General features: G+C 43.1%; 1 protein-coding gene across 3 annotated transcripts in view; it reads right to left on the reverse strand.

Annotated features, from left to right (window-relative positions):
* Window positions 1-10,241: 10,241 nt before the first annotated feature.
* Window positions 10,242-23,656, reverse strand: part of LOC146805553 (nucleoside hydrolase-like) — a 229,136-nt gene continuing 215,721 nt past the window's right edge. For all 3 annotated transcript variants that reach the window (XM_085622809.1, XM_085622810.1, XM_085622811.1), the window contains one exon: window positions 10,242-11,053. In XM_085622809.1, coding sequence (XP_085478935.1) covers window positions 10,706-11,053 — 348 coding nt within the window. In that variant the 3' untranslated portion in view covers window positions 10,242-10,705. The remainder of the gene's footprint in view (window positions 11,054-23,656) is intronic.

Below are 23,656 nucleotides of genomic sequence, written 5' to 3' on the forward strand. Positions count from 1 at the left end.
TAAGTTTGTCTTAAGTTTGTCTTAAGTCTGTCTTAAGTCTGTCTTAAGTTTGTCTTAAGACAAACTTAAGACAAAATCCTAACTTCTGTGAATACCAAAAGTAGTAAGTTTAGGATTTTGTCTTAAATTAGGTCTGTGAATCGGGCCCAATATATTTATTAGCTGTTGTGTTATGCAGATTTGTTGCACACACTATTGCTCGTTTATTAATGGAAAGCTATTGGAGCTCCTTCAGGTGTGGTGTGGTGTGAATGTGGCATGGGAGGTTTAGAGGGATTCTGGCTGAAGAGTTGTGAGTGGTCTGCAGCCTCCCGGTGAGTTTAATGTTAATCCTGGCAAAGATGGTTGTTGGACTTGGCCCTTTCTGCAGGGTCATCATCAAACCTATTGCCTTCACACTCCTTTTTTTTAATCCATTTGTGTTTTCTTTTAGGCCTCTGCACCCCTTACCAGTGCTAAAGTGCTTGTGCCCCTGATTAAAACGTGGTAGAATTGTCTTATATCCAATTTGCATATTCAATTTACTTGTAAGACCCTAGTAAAGTAGAACTACTTGTGCCTGAAAATTAAATGCTACTAGTGAGCCTGCAGCATCAATTGTGCCACCCACTTAAGTTGCACTTTAAACATGCCTCAGATCTGCCATAGCAGTTTTTAATCTGCCATGTCAACCTGGCAAAACAAACCTTTTGCCAGGCCCAAACCTTCCTTTTTAATACATATAAATAACCCCTAGTGAAGGCCCTGGGCACCCTAAAGGGCAGGGTGAGTGTATTTAAATGTGGGGCATGTAATTTTAGTTTTACATGTCCCGATAGTAACAAAAAAACTCTCAAATTTGTTTTTCACTAGTGCAAGGCCTACTTCTTCCATAGGATAACATTAGAGTTACCTTATTACATCCCCTAAGCTGTACTTTCTAAAGGGAAACAGGTAACCAGTTCATGTGTAGTGTCTTTGGAATTGTAATGAAAAATCCTAACTTGTGGTAAAGTCAATTTTTAAATTACAATTTTGAAAATGCAACTTTTAGAAATTTGTCATTTTCCTGCCTTTGCCATTTAACCCCTTGCATGCCCTTAATGGAACCACTCCGTCATGAGCCACGGGCGCCGTGTGCTCATGACAAAGTGGTTCCGTCATGCCGCAGCCGTTGGCGGCCGCTCCTCCCACGCGGCGCTAATTCCCCGCCTGTGCGGGCGATTAGCGCAAGTGGGTGGAGTCATGACAGAACCACGCCGTCATGAGCACAGCTTGCCCGTGACTCATGACGGCGTGGTTCCGTCATGAGCATAGCGGCGCCGCAAACCCCCCAAACCCCCCCAGCGCTGCGGCGGAATTCGCGCCGCAGCGAAGGGGTTAATTCATTCAGCCTGCCTCTGGGGCACATGATTGGGAGTAGATGACAGTTGGCTTTGTGTATTCCTCCTAGTCAGCCACACAACAGAGAGCTTAGGTGTACCTGGATGTGCCTTCACTGGAAGGATGGGAGGGCGTACCTGGGCACAACCATACTTACACTTGAATAGGCTGTGTCCTGCCTCCTCACAAAGGGCTGCATATCCCCTGGAGTTCGTCTGGAGCCAGGACAGGGAAGGCAGGATACCTGCTGACTTCAGAGTGAAACCTCTAAAAGCTTAACTTCACTTTAAAGGCACAACTGGGTATAAATACTGGACCTCAAACACCAACTCATCAGTACACTTCTGGACCTGTAGATACTTTGCCAGGAAGGACTGCTTCATTGCTTAAAAGAATGGTCACTCTGCTGGACTGCTGCTCTGCTGTGCTGACCTGCTGCCTGCTTGCCTGGGTGAGAAGGACTGGACCTGCATCTGTTGAACCCAAGACCCCAGAGTGACTCCAAGGGCTAGTTGGCTAGCCTCCTGACTTAAGCCTCAGGGACAGAAGGCTCCAACACCCTCAACTGCCACACCTGGACTCAGTCATCTGTGAGTCTACACTGTCACCCCAGTCCTGGACACTTGGAAGTGGGCTTACGTTGTTCTTCCATCCTCTGTGGAACCAGCCAAAGCGGTGCATGTTCTCTGCTTCACAGCACAACCCAGAACAAAACTGATTCATCACCACCGCTGTGTGGGTCTTCCCATTGCAAAGACCTGCAGCTCGAGCCTTATTGGAACCCCCGTTGCGCAGGCCCCCGCATCCTTCGTTGATGGTAGCCTCCACACCAAAGATGGACTTCGCATCGCAGAACCTCAGAACCAATAAATCCCTCTGGCTCTGAACCACATAATTGACAGACCACTTCACATAGCAAGCCCTGTCGATGGGATCCATGACGCAGGCCCTTGCATGGCAGCCTCACCGCATTTCGGAACTGAAGCATCGCTTCGGCTGTGTGATACATCTTTGTTGTGGGCCCTTGCAACGCTCTACAAACCAGGATTTATGGTACTTTAGTCAGTGGGCCTAACCGGGTCCCTGTAGCCGCCCCAAATTCCATCGTGGTCGGTCTTAACTTGTGATTTTATCCCCATCTGATGCAACCAGATATCTACAGTTGGCACTATGTAATTTCTGGTGCTATTTTTACTTTTTAGCAAAATCTTTAAAATTGCACATCTCCGTTTCTACTGATTGGATTTTTGTTGTTTTGGTCTAGTTGTATTTATTAAAAAATCACTATATTTTTCTAACTTAGTGTGGGATCCTTTTGTGTGGTGTTTTCACTTAATTACTGTTTGAAGTGTTGCACAAATACTTTACACACTACCTCTAAGTTAAGCATGACTGCTCTGTGCCGAGCTACCAGAGGGTTGAGCACAGGTTAATTTAGGGTTGGCTTGTGCCTCACCCTGACTTGGATTGTGGTTGCTGCTTGACCAGGGCTCACACCCCAGTCAGCCAACAACCCAATTTCTCACAAAGCTGTTCCGGTAGTCCAGCTTGCTGTGACCAGAGCGTGCGCGACAGGTTTCAGGCTGCCGACTGGGAGCCATTTGAAAGTCTCTTTCAGCATCTTCAAGATATGGAAGCATGAGGTAGTGACAGCATTGACTTTGGCGATCAAGTCAAGTTTGATGTTGATCCAGAGGTTCTAGGTGGGGAGGTGGTGTCATCCCTAGCTCTGTCGGCCACCAGGTAGAGGCCCATGATGATGTGCTCTTCCCGAAGCTCACAATTTCAGTCTTGTTGATGTTTAGTTTTTTCACAGTTTGTATTCATGCAAAGGGCGATTTCAGTCATGCAGGCTTTGAACTTGATTTGGGTAATGGATGTCTTGTCCATGAGGGAGAGAATGAGTTATGTGTCACTGGCGCAGGAGAGGACATTCATATTGTGAGCGTGAATGATGCTGATTAGAAGATTCATGTATGCGTTGAAAAGGGTCAGGCTAAGGGAGGATCCTTACGGAACTCTGAAGTTGAAGTCACAGGAATCTGAGGTGTACAGTGCCAGGTTGGCTGACTGGGTCCTTCCGGTCAGGAAGGAGCAGTTCCATTTGATTATGTGTTCTTTGATTCCTATATCATGTAGGCATTGGACAGGAATGGGTGGGAGACTGTGTCAAGTACTGTGGTTTGGTCCAGGAGGATGAGGGCTGCTGTGTTTCCTCTGTTCAGACACATGCAAATGTCATCTATAACAGCGATGAGGGCTGTTTCCATGAGTATGAAACCAGATTAAGTGATGTTGAGTAGTTGGTGGTTGTTGAGGTATTCAGTGAGGTGTCTGTTGATGATGTTCTTTAAGACCATGGCCGGGAACAGTAGTAGAGGGATCGGTCTGTAGTTTGCAAGAATTGAAGGGTCCTCAGAGGGTTTCTCCAGCAATGGAAGGATAGATGTGTGTTTCCGTGTATCTTGGAAGGTCGCGACAGAGGCGGAGGCATTCAGAATGGCTGCAAGCATTGCAGTCCTTTAGAGTAGGCAAGGTGGGGGCAGGGCTCCAAAAGGGCCCCTGAGTGGATGGACTTCTTGGTGGTGGCAGTTTCTTCTGCGATGATGATGGGCGATGTGGTTAGTATTTGTTCTTTAGATCAGATCAGGAGACACTTGGCGATGTCTTTTGAGTTCAGTTGAGGGCTGGAGGTGCTGTAAATTTCAGTGATATTATTGCTAAAGAATTGAGAGTGTTGCAGAGGTCCTGTGAAGGAGTGATCGAGTTGGAAGTGGCAGATGATGAGGTGAAATCTTTCACAATGACAAATATTTCTTTGCTTCTGTTGGTGCTGGCATCGATGCGGTCTGTCCGAGCATTTGGTGGTCCGGATCTTTTACCATTAGCGCCTTAGGCCAGATTTGAATGTGCTCCTGACTGCATTGTCCTGGCATATTCTCCAGTTGTTCGCAGTGGCATATTATTAATCTTAGTGTCTCTGTGTGCCAATGGGCTTGGGGTCTGGACTTGTGTTTCAAATACATGAATGTGGTGCAGCTGATGATGTTCTGGTAGATGATGTTGATTCCGCCTCCAGGCTTGTGAAGACTGTCTTGCCTGGCAATCTTGTGGCGGGGATGATGGCTGTAGTGATGTCAGGTGCAGATACAGGGTTCAGCCAGGTTTCAGTGAGGAAACGTAGGTCAGGGCCATTGTTGTGCAGGAGGTCCCAGATCTCTGTGGTGGGTTGGTGAGTGAGCCGGTGTTGAGAAGCATGGATGTGAGTGTGGAGTGTTGTGTTGCTGGTTGGAGGACTGTGTAGGTGAGGGAGAGTGATCTGTTGGGTGTGGTAAGTTTGGTGAGTGTTGGGTGTACGTAAGTGCATGAAAACTTGCAAGAATCTCAGGAGAATTCTCCCTCAATGTTGTATGGTGCAGCAAGAAAGCAGCTGCCAAGGTTCAAGGTACAGAGGGTTGCAGCATGGCAATGGCGGGAGGGTGCAGGACCAGAGTTCCTGGTGCTGGACGAGGTCAAGAAGCAGACAGGAGCAGACCGGCTTGCCTTCGGAGCGCCAGTGGTGCATCAATGCTGTGGCAGCCATTAAGCAAGTCCTGGGAGGGGGGAGGATTGATGTCACTTCCGGTGCAGATGGATGCTGGGAAATCCAATGATGTCGCTTCCTGTGCAAATGGATGATGAAAATGAATTCTATTTTAGGAATGAGGATTCCAGGGAATTGCCAAAGATATCTTGGCTGTTCCACAACTCCATGTGGTCAACCACCATGACATCTCCACCTTGGCCTCCTCCAATAAGTTGATTTGATCCTTATAGGAAATGCCTGTCTACAGATGCTTGATTTTCAACTGATGTAGGGCTCTGTAATAGAGAAGTCCAGGAAAGATTGCACTGATCGATGAAGCAGGAAGGCCCACTATCAGGCCCAAAGACTTCAATGAAACAGTCTGATTGTTCATGGCAGATTTCAACTCTTTCTTGATAATTTTTATCTTCTTAGGGGGGAGGAGGGGTGGGGAAAATCAACTGAGTATGAATCAAATCTATCTGAAAACCCAACAACTCTAATCGTTGGCTGGGAGCGAGAACAGATTTCTGTTTGTTGATGACAAAACCCTAGTCTTGTAGCAGCTGAATGGTCCATGAAAGATGGATATCATCCTTTGTGGATCCTGTGCCATCAGATTGCGATCATGTAGATAAAGGATCAGGTGAACATGCCTTTCTCAATGTGTATCTACTACAGGTCTCATTATCTTGGTGAAGTACCAAGGGGCTGATGAGAGGCTGAAGGGTAGGACTTTGAACTCGAAACAGCAGCCCTAGCAAAGGAATTTCAGGAACCACATGTGTGGAAGACAAATAGGGACCATCAGATATGGGTCTTTCAGATCCAAGCGGACCATCCAGTCACCTTCTTGCAGAATGTGTCATAACAGATGAATGTCCTCCATCTTAAAATGCCCATACATTATCCAGGCATTGAAGTCTCTCAAATTTAAGAGCAATAGCGAACCCCCACCATTTTTCTACAACAAGAAAATGGTGATGATACAGCTGGGGTGGGATTCCATCAGGCAAATCGCCTCCTTCTGAAGGAGAGATTGGATCTCAAATCTATGAATTTCTGCTTATGTAGGGAAAAATACAGCCCTTATGGGGTTGATGTTTGCAAAAAATCTTGTAAACCTCCATCTTGTAACCTTGGACAGTTTCCAAGACCCAAGGATCCTGACAAAAATGTCGCCAGTTGTTCTAGAAAAATAATTGAATTCTGTTCCCCAAAACCTCCTCTGCAAGCTGGATAACTCTCACTTGCACATCCGGTGTCTTGACCTGTTCTATGTGCAGCTCTGTGGTTTTCTCTACGGAAACGGCCTGTGGTGCTGTTCAAGGTGTCATACCACCACCCCCTCGGCTGCGAGGGGTATAGACTGATTGGGAGCCTTGGAAGTGCCCACAGCCTGACAATCGCTCCACTGAATCATCTGCCCTGCCAAAAAGGATCTGTCAGAAATCCTTTCTTAAGAGACAGTGGGCTTTGCCTAAGGTGCTATATGTGGACACCAATTTTGCTAAATCTTTTACAAATAGTCCCTCAAAGCGGAGTGCTTCCGCAATTAGTCCAACTTCTGACGAGACAAAATCATTCAACTTGGGGTCTCTGTGCATCAATATTGATGGTCTGCGCTCCATGAAATTTGCACAGATGGTATTTCCCAACAGGCCAATTGGCCTTTAGGTCCACCCCACGAGGTCATCTGAATCGGTAGGTGTGTCTGTGTCTTTCACGTAATATGCAATCTCCAGGATCTCTGTCAAAGGTCTCGACATATTCAATCATTTGTCTTGACAGTTAAATCAAGCCCTCCCCAGTACTTTTTAGGATCCTTTACAAATTTCTCCGTCTTTGCCCAGCAGGTCTGGTCTAGGGCATTCTGCTTGCAATCAAGCTCTAACCTCTTTTTGCAAATTTCTGTCTGATGTGTGACTATGCGTATTCAACCACTTTTGGTGGGGAAATCAAATTTAAGGACCTCAGGAGTATGATGTCATTAGGCTAGAAATCAAAAACCTTCATAAATGTGGAGGACACTGGGGGCAAACTTGCTGCATCAGAGCGTCTCTTCTTACTTGGTCCCGGTTACTCATCTTGACTATTAGAATCTGCCTGAGGGGATTACTTATCAGTTTCATCAAAAGGATTTTCCTTGGGTGATTTTTCAGTCCCTGGGGGTTCTAACAACAGGGGTGCACTACAGCCATGGTCATCCAAAAGAGTGTCAGACAATTTTTCGAAGGCTTCTGAGTGCGGCCATTTTGCATGCTGCTGCACTTGGCTTTGCCCTTTATAAGAGTGGGGGACATTCTTATTCCCTGTATTTAGGTTCCGAGTTTCCCAGACTTGCTGTTGAGCACAATCATGCAGCTATTTAGTAAATGGCCCAAAAGCTTGAACCAAAGCTCTGCTAACAAAAAGTTGGATGTTGTTGTCTAAGGTGTCTAGCAGATCTAGCTCCAAACTGAATTCAGGTTTCTCTTGTTAACCTTCCAGGTCATCCTTATACCGATTTAATTGGGTCATACTGATTATGCAAGCAATGGCGTGCTAGTCCAGAAGCAGGGCAAGTGGGAAACCCCGTACCATAAGTTAATTATGTTTATTAGTATTAGGGTCTGGAGGGAACCAGCTGACACCTTCACTCTAGGAGAGAGCTCCATATGGATTTTATAATCCTGATCAGTCTCTGCCGATCAGGGCGTTTTAGGGGAGCCTTGGAGGACCTGCTTGCACTCAGCGTTAGAACTGCCCAACTCCCGCTGATGTATAGCCTGGGGAGGGCATATGCAGTATTCAAAGGCCATGGCAATGGCTGGGTAAGTGCACCAAGTCCATTAGCATAGAAATAGGACTGCGCCTGTTGCAATTGACCAGTGTAGTCCACACCAGCTGCACAAATGAAAGGCCCAGTATTAGGCGCCTGCTGGGTATTGGGAGGCTGTCACACACGCTCCCTTTACTCTGCCAAAGTTAGGTAACAATCAAACACAAACTTTGATAACTATAACAGCAAGCAATGCGGTGTTTAGTTATAAAGCCCTGCAGCAACCTTTTGGGAAAATCTTACATTATACATCTAAGATTATACATTTTAAAATTTGTATAAAGAACTGAGAATATCAAAATAGCTACTTAACTGGCTCTGCAGCCAATAAAGAGAAATCAAGATGGTGGTTTCACTACTTACAGGACTAGCTTCATGGTGATTGGAGCATGTGATGTGTGACATACCTAACTTTTTCATAGGAAATTTATTTTTAAGTTTAATGTGTTTTCATTGACTGCTGTAAAACTTGCAGTAAAGATGAAGACTCATACTATTCATCGCCAAGTCCTTGATAGATTTGAAAATTCTTGTTGTGTAAGATAGAACATTTTGAATCCTCTTGCTTGGCTTCTTCTTTTAAAGACAGATTTTGCCTTTCAGCCGGGTATGAATAATGGGACGGCCACACGCTGGATTGAAGGTGGTTGTAAACACTTAGGGCATCTATTCGATCTTCGGGGCTGATCCTTTTTAAGGAACTCCAAATGGACTATAATCTGTCTTCGACCGATTTTTATTTGCACTCCCAGATAATACATTGGATATCTGGGTCCGAGACGCGATCCCTTGCATTCCGCCCGATGTTGCCATTTGAGAAATGGATCATTAGCAAAAAAGACGACAAACGCCTTATTTCGGAAATGTTCTCGTTCCTTACCACGGCCCTCCCTAGAGTACGTACTGCTGGACAGAAGCGCTGGGAGACAGAATTAGGGTGCACGCTATCCGACAAGGAGTGGGAGGATGTTTTTTTTCGGGCACACCACACTACGTATTCCTCTAGCCACACGGAAACAGCCTTTAAGATCGAGACATATTGGTACTATACTCCGGATAGGGTCTACAAATGGCAACCTCAGTGCGACGGCCTCTGTTGGAGGGGATGTGGTAGTCCCGGGTCTCTTCTCCACCTACTCTGGTACTGCCCCAAACTAACCCGTTACTGGAAACAGATACTAGACGACATTGACATGGCCGTTAACACCTTCATACCCCCGGCTCCCTGCGTACATTCTTTTAGGCCACCCTAATGCGATAACCTTTCCTCTGCGCTCGCTTAGGGGGAGGCAAATGGCGCTTGCATTGAACGCTGCGCTCAGGGTTATATTGGCAAGGTGGAAATCGGACAGAATACCGGAGCATATACATTGGATAAATCAGCTATGGAACCTTTTAGTGATGGAGAAACTCTCTATGGTGGCAGCGGGGAAGAATGCAGACTGTGCCAAAACCTGGGCTCCTTTCTTAGCTATTCTCTCCACAGAATTTCGAGAACTGACCTTCCCACAATACCTCCGCATCCACAAATTGGTCCCTGACGACACCTCTATTATCCCATAAGTATGCATATTACTGGTCCTCTTCCACTTCCCGACGTGGTAGTTAAATTGCTGTAGCTTACAAGGTGCCTGGACTGCTATCCCACTTTTTTTATTTTTTTGAGTGGCTCACTGAGGAGAAGGGGCGGGGGGAGGGCGAGGGTTTTACTTTGACTTCTTTATTGTTTCACTTCATTCTGGTTCCGTTCAGTGTTCAAATTCGGAATACTACATAGGGACTACCGCCTCCATGGGTCGCCATGCGGCCCCCGCGACCTCTTGCTTCTAAATTAACTTGGGCGTCAGTCCACAGCACTGTCCATCGATTACCATCTTTCTTAAGACATGGCCGGCCCTGTTGGGTTGTAGGCGGCTTGCTGTGTTTAACATTTGAAAGCCTTGCTATTATCATTGACTTGCTTGCACAGCTGGATCTTAACTTGCCGGCCCGTTGGGTTGTAGGCGACTCAATTTTGTTCTCTGCTCTGTATTCTGTCAATAAAACAGATTTAATTCAAAAGACAGATTTAGCGGGAAACCAGTGATGCCATCTAATCTGCAGATGGATGATGGAAAATTCAGTGATGTCACTTCCTGTGCAGATGAATTATGGAAATTATTCCTCTTGCTGACTTCTTCTTTTAAAGGCAGTTTTGGCAGGAAACCCGTGATGTTATTTCCTGTGCAGATGGATGATGGCAAATCCGGTGAGGTCACTTTCTGTGCAGATGGGGGATTCGTAATCCATCTGGCCTGTGTTTTATAATCAAACCCATAATCTTTAATCCAATCTATTGACTAAAAAAAACAACCCTACTCCAACATGGTTTCTTAGGCAATAAGCACTTATCCTCGCACTCGCCATCAGATATCTCAATTCAACATAGCACATTTTTTTAATCACAAACTACTTATTAGTTTTGGTTTCCCTTACAATTAATCTGATCCATCATTTATAAACAAAACTGTTTCTTTTAATCTTTCCTTTAGAACAGCAAGATTTTGTATAAAGCAAAACATAATATTAATCTATACACCTCCGTAAACATGAGAATATGAGTAATCAATAGATGAACCTTGTTATTAGCAGAATGAAGGACAAATCACAGCTTTCTACGAAAGGATCCACTGTCAAAATACATTACACTTTTTAGATAAAAGGCCTGCTTCAAAATTAGTTATCACTGTATGCCTTAGACTTACTGAATGCCCTAAAAGCTCAACTTTCATTTTGTTTTAGTGTCTAAAAGCTGTGACCCTACCGGTAATCTTGTGGTTTTAGTGGCCAAAAGGCATAGTGAATGATTGATTGTCTTTGTGATTTGATCCTATAGATCACAATACAAAAACAGTGCAAATCTAGATGGTTTCTTGAAGTGTACACTCCTGTATCTATCCACCTTACAATGTCGTGTGTCATTTCAAAGCCGCCATCATTAGAGCCTTGTACTTCTCTAGATCAATTGCGATCATCACATGGGCCTTGGTTTTTTTCTTCAGTTTGTCCCGCATGTCCATGATCATCATTCCCCTTGTTAACTCTCCCTTCAGTTCAACAGAAATCCCGCACTCTATGACTTCACGGATAATGTTGTCATCAATAGCTGCAGCCATGGCGTAGCAATCGCATGCCACAAATCCTCCAGTGCAGATTTCCCCAGGGTTGTTCCTGCGTGCTGCGATGAATTCCATGCTGTGGGAGAAGATCCTCTTCATAAATGTTGCCTTTCTGGAGTTCTGTGCCATCCATTCATCCACAAATGTCTGTCAACGTAAAAAGTGTACTTGTTACTTAACATAGGCAGTGTATCAGCTCACAGAATCAGGTATGCAGACCAGAGTTTTTAAAATATTTACCAACCAACACATTGGTTCCTTAATGTCTATCTCTTTTTTATTTACAGTTAACTTCACCTAAATTTAAGATGGCATAAAAGGTAAAGCTAAATACAGCTTCACACTCACAATCGATTTGCAGAAAGATTCATCAAAAAACCTAATTCAGAAATGGATCAGTACATGGAAAGGTTTGCACCTCCCCCACACTCCTCCCAGCCTCCAATTTTTCACACCATCTTTTGAATCAAGTTTATGAACTAATCTAAAAGGATCATCACCTGCAATGCAGGCAGCAGTATAAACTCTGTTTTCCTAAATAAAGATGTAGACTGACTGTACCTTATTTTTGAGGTAGGATCTTTTTACTTTGGTAGAGGATTTAGTTTCTTTTAATCAATGAATAGAGGCAAACCAAGGCATCATTCAAAGAAAGAACTGTAATGAACCCAAGGCCATATGTTCAGTGTAAAATGTTTTCCCAAACTTTTGATTTGGAGACAACTGCTGATCAATGTTGGGGCAGGTTGTTACCTGACACAAAGGATTTGAGGAGGGATGTGTGGGTGTCTTTATCTTTTTCCCAGTTGAGGTTGGACTCTCCTTTAAAAACTGATTACAAGAATCGATGTGTTGATCAGAACTATAATCAAATAAATACCAATAAAAAATGTTTTAATGCTAGCTCGGTCATATGAGATATTCAGCTTGGTTGATACAGGTCGTGTGTCGAATCTTGGTGGGGGGTCTCTGGTGTGGTTGAAATATTAAACTAAAATATATGGAATCCAAATACAAGTATAACTCCACAGTGAGGCACAGGATGGGAAGGGGGTTATTTATTTATTGAGGTAATTAGAGGGGAGTACTTGTGGTTAAAGACAACTCCTCCACCTGCGTTTTGTGCTCTTTGGAGGCGAAGAATGTTGTATCCCCGTGGTAGGATGTACGTACACTTTGCTTCGCAAAGTACTCCAATGCGTTTGTCAGAGAATAGTTACTGATACGGTTCATAACAAAATGTTGTTGTGTGTTGGAAAAGTGGGGAAAAAGTGCAATGCAAGAAAGCATGTTTTAGTTTCCTAAAATCCCCATCAACAAAAGGTTAACTATGTTAAGATCACCATCTTCCCAACTTTCAAGATAGAAAAAAATGACCACAGTTTTTGTAATTTTGTAACTGATAGCCCATTTTTCCTATTTTTTGTGGTTTCAACCTACTTGCAGTTAACAGTTAAAACAGGTGTGAAATGTGTAAACCTGGACAGCTATGCATTTTTGAAAACTAGACAAAATTCCCAATTAAGCAAGGGATCAATTGTGTAGACTGCTCACAGTTTTCTATCAGAAACTAATAGTTGAAATCAAACATTAATGAAAAAAGTGGTAAAAAAAAGAAATTGGTGGCCATGGTTTCAACCGTAATTTCCTGTCCCAGTGGTCAATTTAGAAACGTAACATACCTTTAAGTCCATCAGACGCTTCTGATCGCAGGGATATATAAGCCCTGATTACGAGTGAAGTGCTATCTTTAGCACATAATAAATAATAATACAGAAGTATACATTATTTATTGAGTGTGATAAATAGCACGTATTACACGTTTTCAGGATATAACATGCACATTTTGGTGTTGTTTGCACCAAAATCTGCATGATACAGTAAATACCATCAACTTTTTTTCCCTATTAAATTTCAGCAGGTTTTTGATTTGCTAAAGGTTAATGAAGGTTGAGGTTTTTTTTTTTTTTTTTTTAAACCGTTTATTACAAAATTCAAAAAATATACAAAGATGGGCCTACAACCTTCAGGCCGGCCGCTAGCAAGCAAGAGGAGCATGTGATACAAACAATAGCGCGCATGCCGCGGCAAGGGGAAATGCACAGGAGTTAGAAGCGGTGGTAGCCACACCATCCGGGCCCACATAACGGTTTCATTTTAATATAAATAACAACAAAAAAACAAATCCACAAGGCAACCCACAATCGGAAACAGCAGCATGTGCTCCCCTAGCGGGGGGGACCCTACCAATCCATAGGAGTAGCAAGGGGGGGAAAAAGGTCAAGACTGGGATTAGGTGGACTCAGTGCCCGGGACCGGGGAGATAAACTGGCTAAGGGGATGGGGCCGGTGACGGATCGGGCAATAACGGCGGGGTACAGATTCCCCCGCGGTAGGCGTTCCAGGGGCCCCATACGTTCACCCATGTCCCAGGCTTACCTCTCGCAACATACACCACCTTTTCCCGAAACATGCACCAATCCATGTTATCCTTCCATGCCGAGACAGTCGGCGACCTCTGGAAGGTTGAGGTTTTTAACGTATTTGATAATTATCAAATGAGTTAAATGCAACCAAACTCATAATTCAGAAGCCCTGTGCAAACACAGCTTTATGCAGAGGTTAATAAAAACCGGACCCACTCGTAATCAGGCCATAGTGTTTGTTGGTGGTCCAAAAACATGTGATATCCAGAGCCAACATCTGAGCTTCACTTTGTAATGATTTTTCATTGTGTACCAATATTCGGGCCGAAGAGGACAGCGTGAGGTTTCCCACGGGAGTGTGTGAGCATGGAAATACTATAGCACATTGTCCCCCCTCTCGGACCCATGAAGTAAAACGCATATCGTTTTCTAAGTTCAGTGGCCTAGGAAATCCCAGGAGGCCACATTGGTAGAACCGTAAGTTTTACCACTAGCAGGGTTCCACAGGTTAGGTTGCGCCTTAGCGTGCGCATACCGCCGTGGAATCTCACCTGTCCTGAAGAATGCTTAGCGAATCCGCAACAAAAGCTGAAACATGTTGACCATTTCTTTCCACTTATTTTAAATCGGACAACTCTGGTTATCCTAACCAGCCAGTCTAGGTCCGTTCCACTTGCTTTTAAACGGTTGTTGGTTTGCCTGGAATAAATCGTTTTTTGGTTAAAACCAGCCACCTTTTAATACTTGCACCACTTTTCACAATCACTCTCCCAAACAAAAACCTGCTCCGCTGTAACTCAGGTGTTGAAGCACACCAGGGAGGCACTCTGCCTCTCTGGTGGGAACCCTATGATGAAGCATGTCACCAACCAGGTTGGTGAGTGAGGGTTCTTTTATAAAATAAATTTGTTTCCCCACACTGTTTTATTGGCTAGTTTTTCTAGTTATGTATCAATCACTCTTTTGTTGTTTCTACTAGTATTTCCAGGGGGAATAAGAGTGATCCTCTCCCTCCTTTTGTTTCTTGCAATTTAGAAACGTAACATACCTTTAAGTACATCAGACGCTTCTGATCGCAGGGATATATAAGCCCTGAATACGAGTGAAGGTCCTATCTTTAGCACATAATAAATAATAATACAGAAGTATACATTATTTATTGGGTGTGATAAATTGCACGTATTACACGTTTTCAGGATACAACATGCTAAATTTGGTGTTGTTTGCACCAAAATCTGCATGATGCAGTAAATACCATCAACTTTTTTTTCCCTATTAAATTTCAGCAGGTTTTTGATTTGCTAAAAGTTAATGAAGGTTGAGGTTTTTAACGTATTTGATAATTATCAGATGAGTTAAATGCAGCCAAACTCATAATTCAGAACCCCTGTGCAAACACAGCTTTATGCAGAGGTTAATAAAAACCGGACCCACTCGTAATCAGGCCATAGTGTTTGTTGGTGGTCCAAAAACATGTGATATCCAGAGCCAACATCTGAGCTTCACTTTGTAACGATTTTTCATTGTGTACCAACTATGCAACAATTCATGTGGTAACATCTAATGAATGGAAAATGGGTATAAAAAAAAACATGTATTTTTTTAAATGTACACAAGATACGGAGTTTAGCAACAGTGGGTACTTGTACACCTCTGAATTTGGGGAAAATCCATACTAGCATGTGATTTATAAACTAAATTCATAATAACAAAAGGCTCTAAAACTTAACGTTGAGACACAAGTATTTGACATTTTTTAAAACTAGACACACACAGAAGTTGAGGGTGGTGTGCTCTGCATGGATCCCATTATGTTTTCTTACCCATAAAGCCCTGCAAACCTCAAACTCTGACTAAAATCTCACATTTTCTTCGTATTTTTGGGACAGACGCTTTGGGGATCTGCCCAGGATTAAAAAAGTTCAATTTTTCCCATATTTCTCCCGATAAAAACGCTACTCAACTTGTGTAATAGAAAAGGCCCCAAAATACATAATTGAGACATCAACATGTCGTATTTAAAAAAAATTATTGCTTGTTTTGGCGATGGGGCTAGCGACGTCATTCGACCTGGGCTCAGCTGCCACCCAGTAAAATGTACACACCCCAGGCATTTTTTTAAACTAGATACTCATTGTGTGGATTTCACAATGTTTTCTCATCCATAATGTCCACCAAACCTTAAACTGACTAAAATCATGCATTTTCCTCAAGAAACTTCAAGGATCTCTGGGGATCCCAAAAAAGTGTACCACAGAGCGTTCCCACACTTCTCCCTGTAAAATAAAAGCTACCTCACTTGCGTGGCTTGGCCTAGAGCCTGCAACATGAAGCAGCCCCAAAACGCAACAAGGAGACATCAACTTTTCCTGTACAAAAAAATGACCTATTTTGGCAGTGGTGTAAACCTATCAAACCCAGAAATGTTTTAAAACTAGACACCCAGGGCCATCCTGGGTTGTTTGCCTTGTGTGGATCATGCTACATTTTCTTACGCACAGTGCCTTGCAAACCTCAAACTTTTGACTAAAATCTCACATTATCTATCCACTCATGTCTATAATGGAAAATTCTGGAATCTGCAGGATCTAAAAATACCTACCACTGAGCATTACCACACTTCTCCATATAAAAACAGTACCCCAATTATATGGATCAGCCTAGCTCCCACAGGACAAATGGCCCCACAGCGCAACTTAGACACAACATGCCTTTGAAAACAATAAAATCTGTTTTGGCAATGTGGGTAACTGTGGTATTTGGGCGCAGGTTAAGCTGCCCCCTCCATTGAAACCTACCAAAGCCAGATGTTTTGGAAAAGTAGGCACCCAGAGGCGTCAAGGCTGCTTGCCTCACATGAATCGCACATTGTTTTACCCTCAATGCTCTGCAAACCTCAAACTTTGACTAAAGTTTCACTTTTTCTCAAATTTCTGTGAAGGTAACTTCTGGAATCTGTGGAAATCCACAACATTCCTACCACCCAGCAGTCCCACGCTTTTTTCCGATAGATACATTACCGCACCTCTGTGTAAGGAACTAGCGCACATGACACAAAAGGCCCAGAAACACAACATGGAGATATGTTCCCTGGTTTGATTCGTCCCTGTTGTGAGAACTAGTCCTAGGCAAAGGTGCCCCCCACCCAGCCGGCCCAGCCCTACTTTTTCCCCGATCATTTTTTAGCTTTTATCTAGTGGGGTTCCTGCCCCCGGGGTTGGGGTTGACTGGAGTGAACATCCCTACTCACACCCCATTTTCCTTTTCAATGCAGAGGACAACTTGTTGACGTCCTCTGCAATATCTCCATAGTGTGGAGGATGTTAATGGGTCATCCTCAGCACTAAAGAGGTTAAAGTATGATCTGTGTAAATATGTAAATGCACTATAATACATCTCACTATTTTTCAATATTTCTCTAGGCATGTGTTTTGTATTTTTCTTTTAGCGTTCTTTTTTTGCAAAAAATGTGATTTTGTAGAAAAATAACACCAAACAAATATTATAGTGCATATACGTACTTATTTATATCAGTCCAAAAGTCATTTGCCACTCAGAATGTGTTGCTATTATTTTGGGAAGCTATCTTTTCAAGATGGCTTCTGCTCAAGATAGCTTCTGCCTCTATCAGATAGTCCCTGCTGGCTGCTGCAGGAAACAATGCACCTTGTGCACTGGAATGGAAGCGCACTACTCAAAGGTATAATAGTGAGAATAGTAGCCAATAGCTGAATGGTAAGACAGCAATACTCCTGTAGGCTGATCTACGATATGAATTACACTGAACTAAAGCAATGGCTAAAACCAGATACACCAAAGCAACCACTTGATTGAAAGCAGCTGAGCAAAAGCCCTCTCCTTAAGGATTTGTTTAAAAAAATAAAGTCTTGATTACAGCAGCCCTAAAAAAACGATGCATTATAAACATTGTACAGTACTTGCTTTTTTGTCAAACTCATTTATAATCAACTTGTTATATGCCCACCGAAAAAGTACTACCATTAGTTTTTGTTTTCTTTATTTGTAACCACAGGTAGACAGGAAAACATAGGTAATACAATTAATCCAAACAACGTCATCGTTGTAGATAAAACAATAATATAAATAGCCAACCCCAGAGTGGCCTAGTTCTCAATCATGTTACCAGATGTAGCCCTCAAAATAAACCTAACACAGTGCATACAGCTATCTCTCCCTTAAAAGAAGAATCCCTACTTCTCACCCCAAAGTTTATGAAATTTCACAATGGCCCCTACTCTTTGGGAGTACATTTTGTCCTTGGATTCTACTTGTGTCATCTTATATTCCCAATTGCCGAAGGCTGGGGCCTTGATCAATCTCCATTTTTGTAGGATCAAAGATTTTGCCACCAGGGATGCAATATACACTAGCTGTTTTTGGCAAATTGATAAGTTGAGTGTGACGTTAATGCCAAACGGACAGCCAACGAGTCAGGGACTAAAGATATCAGCAAATTGTACTAAGCCACTGAAAGACTTGTTTCCAAACTTCTATAGGGCTGGGCAAGTAAAACAAACATATACCCAATCTCCTGTAGTGTGCTTACACCTGAAGCACGACCCACAAATAGATGGAAACATTTTTTGTAGGCAGGATAGAGTTTAGCATAGTATCTTTACATAGAGTTGTTGCTGAATTATTCGGTACCAATTCCATATCCCCCTTATCTCACTCACATAATAGGCCTGGCTGATCAAAGTGGCAAGAGTATCACTTGAAGGTTGTATATTTTGCATACAATTGCGGAGCTGAAGAAAGGAAAAGTACGAGAAGGGGAGCTCTGGATTACCCAATTTTAGTTGATCCCACGTCTTTATGATCCCCTCTACCAAAAGATCTTTAGACCGGTGGATCCCGACCTTTTCCCAGTTTCTAATACTCCTGTCATCTAGATAAAGACCTAGAATGTTGCAGTGTCCTATCAGTATTTCTAGGTGAAAGGAGGTAAGCTGAAATTCTTCCTTCATTTGGGAAAATCTTAAAAGAAATATTTGAGGAAACTCGTATCTACTGTGTTTTGGAAGCTGTGGAATTTTAATGAAAGGGATAAGCTGAATATTGCTTTCTAGGAGTATTTGCCTGTAATAAAAATCACCTTCCAGATCCTGGGAAGCAACTGCTTGAACGCACCAATCCATAAAAGCAGCTTGATAATATTTTTTTTTAATGGGGCTGCGCGAGACCCCCTTCTTCTATAGGCAACTGCAAACTTTCTAAGTTGGTCCGGGGTTTATTTCCTGACCACACAAATATGCGCCATACTGTTAAAAAAGCTTTGGTTAACTTTAATTATTAAATCTGAAAATCTAAAAAGAAAAAAAAAGAATCATAACTTTTATCAATGTGATTTCACCAATAATGTAAAGTGGCAGAGAATATCTAATTGAGCCCATCCCGCAAACCTGAGTCTGCATATCAGTGGGAAGAACCTGGAACGAATATTTCAACAAAAGTATTTCAGACTTTGTATGATTAAATCTGTACCGACCTAGATCTGAGACTGTTTTGATCTTTCTGAAAATTCTGGGGATATTTTGTTCTTCTGCCGCCAAGTAGAGAATTAAATCATCAGCAAATAATTTGAGCTTGGGTGTCCCTGGCAAGGTGTCCTAATTTGGTAAGCTTGGCGTAGCAGCGAGGCTAGTAGTTCTATAAACAGTGCGAACAGCACTGGAGACTTGGGGCGCCCCGACGAGTGCCACGTCTAATTTCAAGTGATTCTGCCCTATGGGAGTTAACTATAATTTTTGCTTCTGCAGGAGATTCCCCAATTTAGGGGGTAAATTGAACCTAAGTAAAGTAGCAAACAAAATGTCCCACTGGACTAGATCAAAGGCTTTTTCAGCGACTATCATAATAATCACTGCTTTTGCTTTGTTCTTCGTGAAATAATCGATAGCCTGAATTAAAAGTTGGTATTATTTGCAATGGTTCTCCCTGGCAGGAAACCACATTAATCTCCATCCATCACATCCTGAACTAGGGAAGTTATTCTAGAGGCCATAATTTTAGTTAACAATTTATAGGGATTATTAAGCAAACTTATTGGACAATATGAGCCTGGCTTATCTGATGGCTTATCTTTTTTCAAAAAGCTTACTATAACTGCTCCCAAGGATTTGGGGATCTGGCAACCCTTCAGCATTTCATGAAATAGTTGCACCAACAGTCTAGCTAATTGATCCATAAATGTTTTGTAAAGCTCTAAAGGCAATCCATCGCACGCACAAGCTCTCCCATTAGGGAAGCTTTTGATGGTCTCCTGAACTTCAATAATCGTAATGGGAGCACCTGCCTGAGCCGGTTGGTCTCTACTGAGCATGGGTAGATCTACTGTTCTGAGATAATTAATAAAAGATTCTGCACAAGCAGGAGATGGAGAAGTATAAAGCTTTCTATAGTGCTGAAGAAATACTCAATTTCTTTCTGCCATTTGGTCTACCGTTTGACCCATCTTCATCGTTAATAGCAAAAGACACACAATTTGTGGACGGAATGATGCAGAACAAATCAAAACATTCACCCCCAGTCAAGAGATCTGGGTTAAATTCATCATTCTTTTGCGCACCATGCCACCCCAGTTTAGACCTGGCCATATGCAAATCAGTCTGCTGCAGCACCAGGATTCGGCTGAGGGCACAGCTTACGCTACGCTCGCCGCCTGCCCATTAGGAGACCGAGGGGCTCCTAATGGGCATGCGCAAGGCAGTAAAATCACAAGTACGCATGACGGGCACGGGCTAAAAATTACTCTCCATGCCCACTTGTGCTGCCTTTCCATGGCTTGTCTGACAATGCATGTCAGTCAACATGACGCCGGACCGCCCACGGTCCGACGTCATGCTGACTGACATGCATTGTCAGTTCTCCCCACCCTCGGCGTCTCTGAACTTAAGTAAACTAAGTTCAGAGACACCGAGGACGGAGCTGCGGGCGCGGGTGGGTGCGGGGGCAGGGGGGCAACGCCCCAACACCCCAATGGACGCACCGCGCCTGCTGAGTTGCTTAGTCTAGATTGCGCTAAAGTGCCATTGTGTTTCCCTTCCTAAACTTAGATATGTTTGCTTTGAAAAAGATTGCCTCCACCTGATAAAGGCCTTGCATGACTCCTGAACAGAAAATGTTGATGCTGATCCAATATTCCTCTTGCGAAATTCCAGGAGATTGGCTTGCATAATCGTGACCCATCCATCCTCAGTTAGGAGAGCCCTGTCTAATGTCCACCGAGGACGCTCAGTCTGATTAGCCTTAACCTTAATTTCTGTCACAGGGATGGAGTGATCTGAGAATGGGTTTGAAAGGATGAAAGACTTCCCTCTATCTCACTGATAAGAGATTAAAAAAATATATATATCCTTGAGGCTGAATTAAATCTCCTGGAAAAACAAGTGTACTCCTGTGGCTGTGGGTATTGAGTTCTTTAGGGGTCGATTAATGCAAGATCTCGACTCATTCTGGCCAAACGCCTGGAAGCTCTAGATATATTTTGGGCTTTGTTCTTACGGGAAGAATATAATTGTATATTCTGCAAAATAAACGCAGGCATTTTCGAGCTCTTCAAGGCCTGTTATATTATCTACTATTGGCGTGTAGAACCTAATTATCTGAAGGATCCGATTTTCAATTTTCTGACTTACTACTATCCATCTTGCCCTATCATCTCTAGTGACCTGCAAGAATTTCCGCGAACAATAGTGTGTGAACAGAATGGTAGCCCCCCAACTGCTGCTCCAGCAGATACAAAAAAAGCTTGGGAAATGAAGCATGACATTCTAGGGGGAGTGGAATGTGATTTAAGGTGCGTTTCCTAAAACAAAAGTATTTGAACTTGGGCAGACATGAGCCACTGAAGCGTAGATTTGAGATTCGTTTGATTATTGGCCCGTTAATATTGCAAGAAGCTATCTGAACAAATTGATTATCTGTCATTGGAACATGAAATGCTCCTCTTACTTAGCTGAACTCTTTTAGGACCTCGCTGCCAGTCCCCCTTAGAACAAGTGGCTTCTGGCTAGGTCTCATGACATATGCAAACCTATAACTCAAAAAACAGTATTTCTTCGTGGAGCTTCTACCTGGGATTTGTTTCGCTTTTCACCCCTTCTACACCCCGTGGCCCCCAAACCTGCCTCCTTCCCACACCCGGAGCTCTACCCGTCATGGGCTCACACCCCAATGCCACTCCATCCCTTTGCCCTTTACACCCACCCTGCCCCCTATGTGAGTACCATGGTATGGCACTCTCTGAGCTCTATCCCATGAGGAAGCACGAAGACCCTAAGACATTGCAATACTTATTCTGCCCAGTATTCAATACTGTAACCATTAGACTCTATAAGACTTCATTATAAAAAAATCTTTGCTTGATACAGTTATTATCACCATATAACAAAAATACTTCTCTCGCAAGATTAGTGCATCGGCGCCCCCCCCCCACCCCCTCCCCTCCCACTTGACTGAAAGCAAAAATTCCTTAGCCCAGTTGACTGACAGGAATCTATGAGACCGGTCCTTAAAAAGTACTTACAGTTTGGATTGCTGCATAATGCTCGCCAGAGCACCAAAATGTTTGAATTCATCAATCAGGACAACAAATTCTCGCTGTCTTCGTGCCGCTAGGATCATGTCAGAGTATATTCAGACTCAGACTCAGAATACGGTTCAGTGGACCATAAAAGTTTCACATATATACATAAAACCTTTAGAGGAATTTCAAGTCCGGTTTATACAATATGTGAATAAATTCACTAAAACCCCAAACTAGTCCCACATGCTCAGTGTCCTGGACTACAGGCTTTAATACCCATTATTAAATTCCGTCATATCAGTACTTATGATATAAAAGTTTAGAAACAAATTAAAAAAAAACTATTTATCTATTGAGACTCTTAATGTGTTCTTAGTTACAATGCCATTCTGATATAGTTCAAAACAGCAGTACAAATAGGAGCGGTAGACAGAGAGTGTAAAAAATTAACACCATCCATGTAGGTACAGGGGCGGATTTCTCTTAAGAGCTGGATTAAGAATCGTACCCTCGGCTCGTTGTAAAGTGTGCAAAACAGCATAAAGTGCAAAGTGTTCTGCGCTGCCAAATTGTTGCATGGACAAACGGTGAGTTTATCGCTCGAACTTGACTGTTTGGGGACAGCCACTAGAAAATGCAAAGTGCATAGGCGTAGTCTGGTCATAAAAATATGAGTCTGTGCATTAATAGTAAAAGATAGATAAAATTGCTGTTGAGTGGGGAAAGGGGCTGAGTGACATTGCGTTCCCAAATGCCAGCGGTGCATATTTACCTCAGCGTGAAGTGCTTCTTTTATAGTTTTTATATATGTGTGGATGCTAGCAGGGTTGTCACAGTAGTGCCCCAGACCAATCACATTTAATTTTTCTCTAACAAATCGAAGCCATGGGATCGCCAAGGCATTGTCAAGGTTAATGCAATCCTTAATAACTTCCCTTGAGAACTTTAGGTCCACAGACGTCCAAATTTTAGCCCAGAGAAGCAATGGGGCATATTAATTCGGTCCTCTATGTAATCCAGCCCTACCTCAGAGTGACAAAAAACTGCGGGGGCACTATTTGGGGTCATCATTAGTCTTTTTATGAATTTATTTTCTAAGATGTGTAACTGGCTGCATTTATGATGTCCCCACACTCCTGCCCCGTAAGATGCGACAGCTAAACATTTTGCTCTATATAAGGTAATCAACTCTGTTACTGGCTTGTGGCCTAATTTACAGGCAAAGCGGAATAGGCCCTCCACTACCCGGCAAGTATGCTGTGCCCCCCGCTGTGACGAGAGAGTCCCAATTCAATGTGTTATTAAAAATATTCCCCAAATATGTCAAATTAGCCACATTATCAATGGTCTTACCATTTATAGTAAATCTTCTTGTTTTGGTTAGTTTGGGGCCACACACCATGATATATGACTTGGTAAAATTAACTTTTAGGTCCAGTGCTGACATAAAATCTGTAAAAGCATTCAATGATTTTTGGAGACTATTAGCTGTTAAGGCCATTAAAACAGTGTTGTCTGCATATGACAACAAAGGGACCGGGTTGCCTCCTATTCTGGGAAAGTCAAGTGCCTTCCCTATTAAAAATGCCTCAAGGCCATTTGTGTTAAAAAAAAAAAGAAATGGAGTTAAAATGCACCCCTGCTGAACAACTTCTGTGGAAACAATGGGCTTAGTCTTCTGCCCCCTGGGGCCATATTGTATGGCAACGGTGGTGGATGCATGCAGCCTACGCAGGAGGCAAATAAGGGGTTCTTCAATGCCCATTTTCTCCATCT

Source organism: Triturus cristatus, chromosome 8 (genome assembly GCF_964204655.1).
Source record: "Triturus cristatus chromosome 8, aTriCri1.1, whole genome shotgun sequence".
Taxonomy (NCBI): domain Eukaryota; kingdom Metazoa; phylum Chordata; class Amphibia; order Caudata; family Salamandridae; genus Triturus; species Triturus cristatus.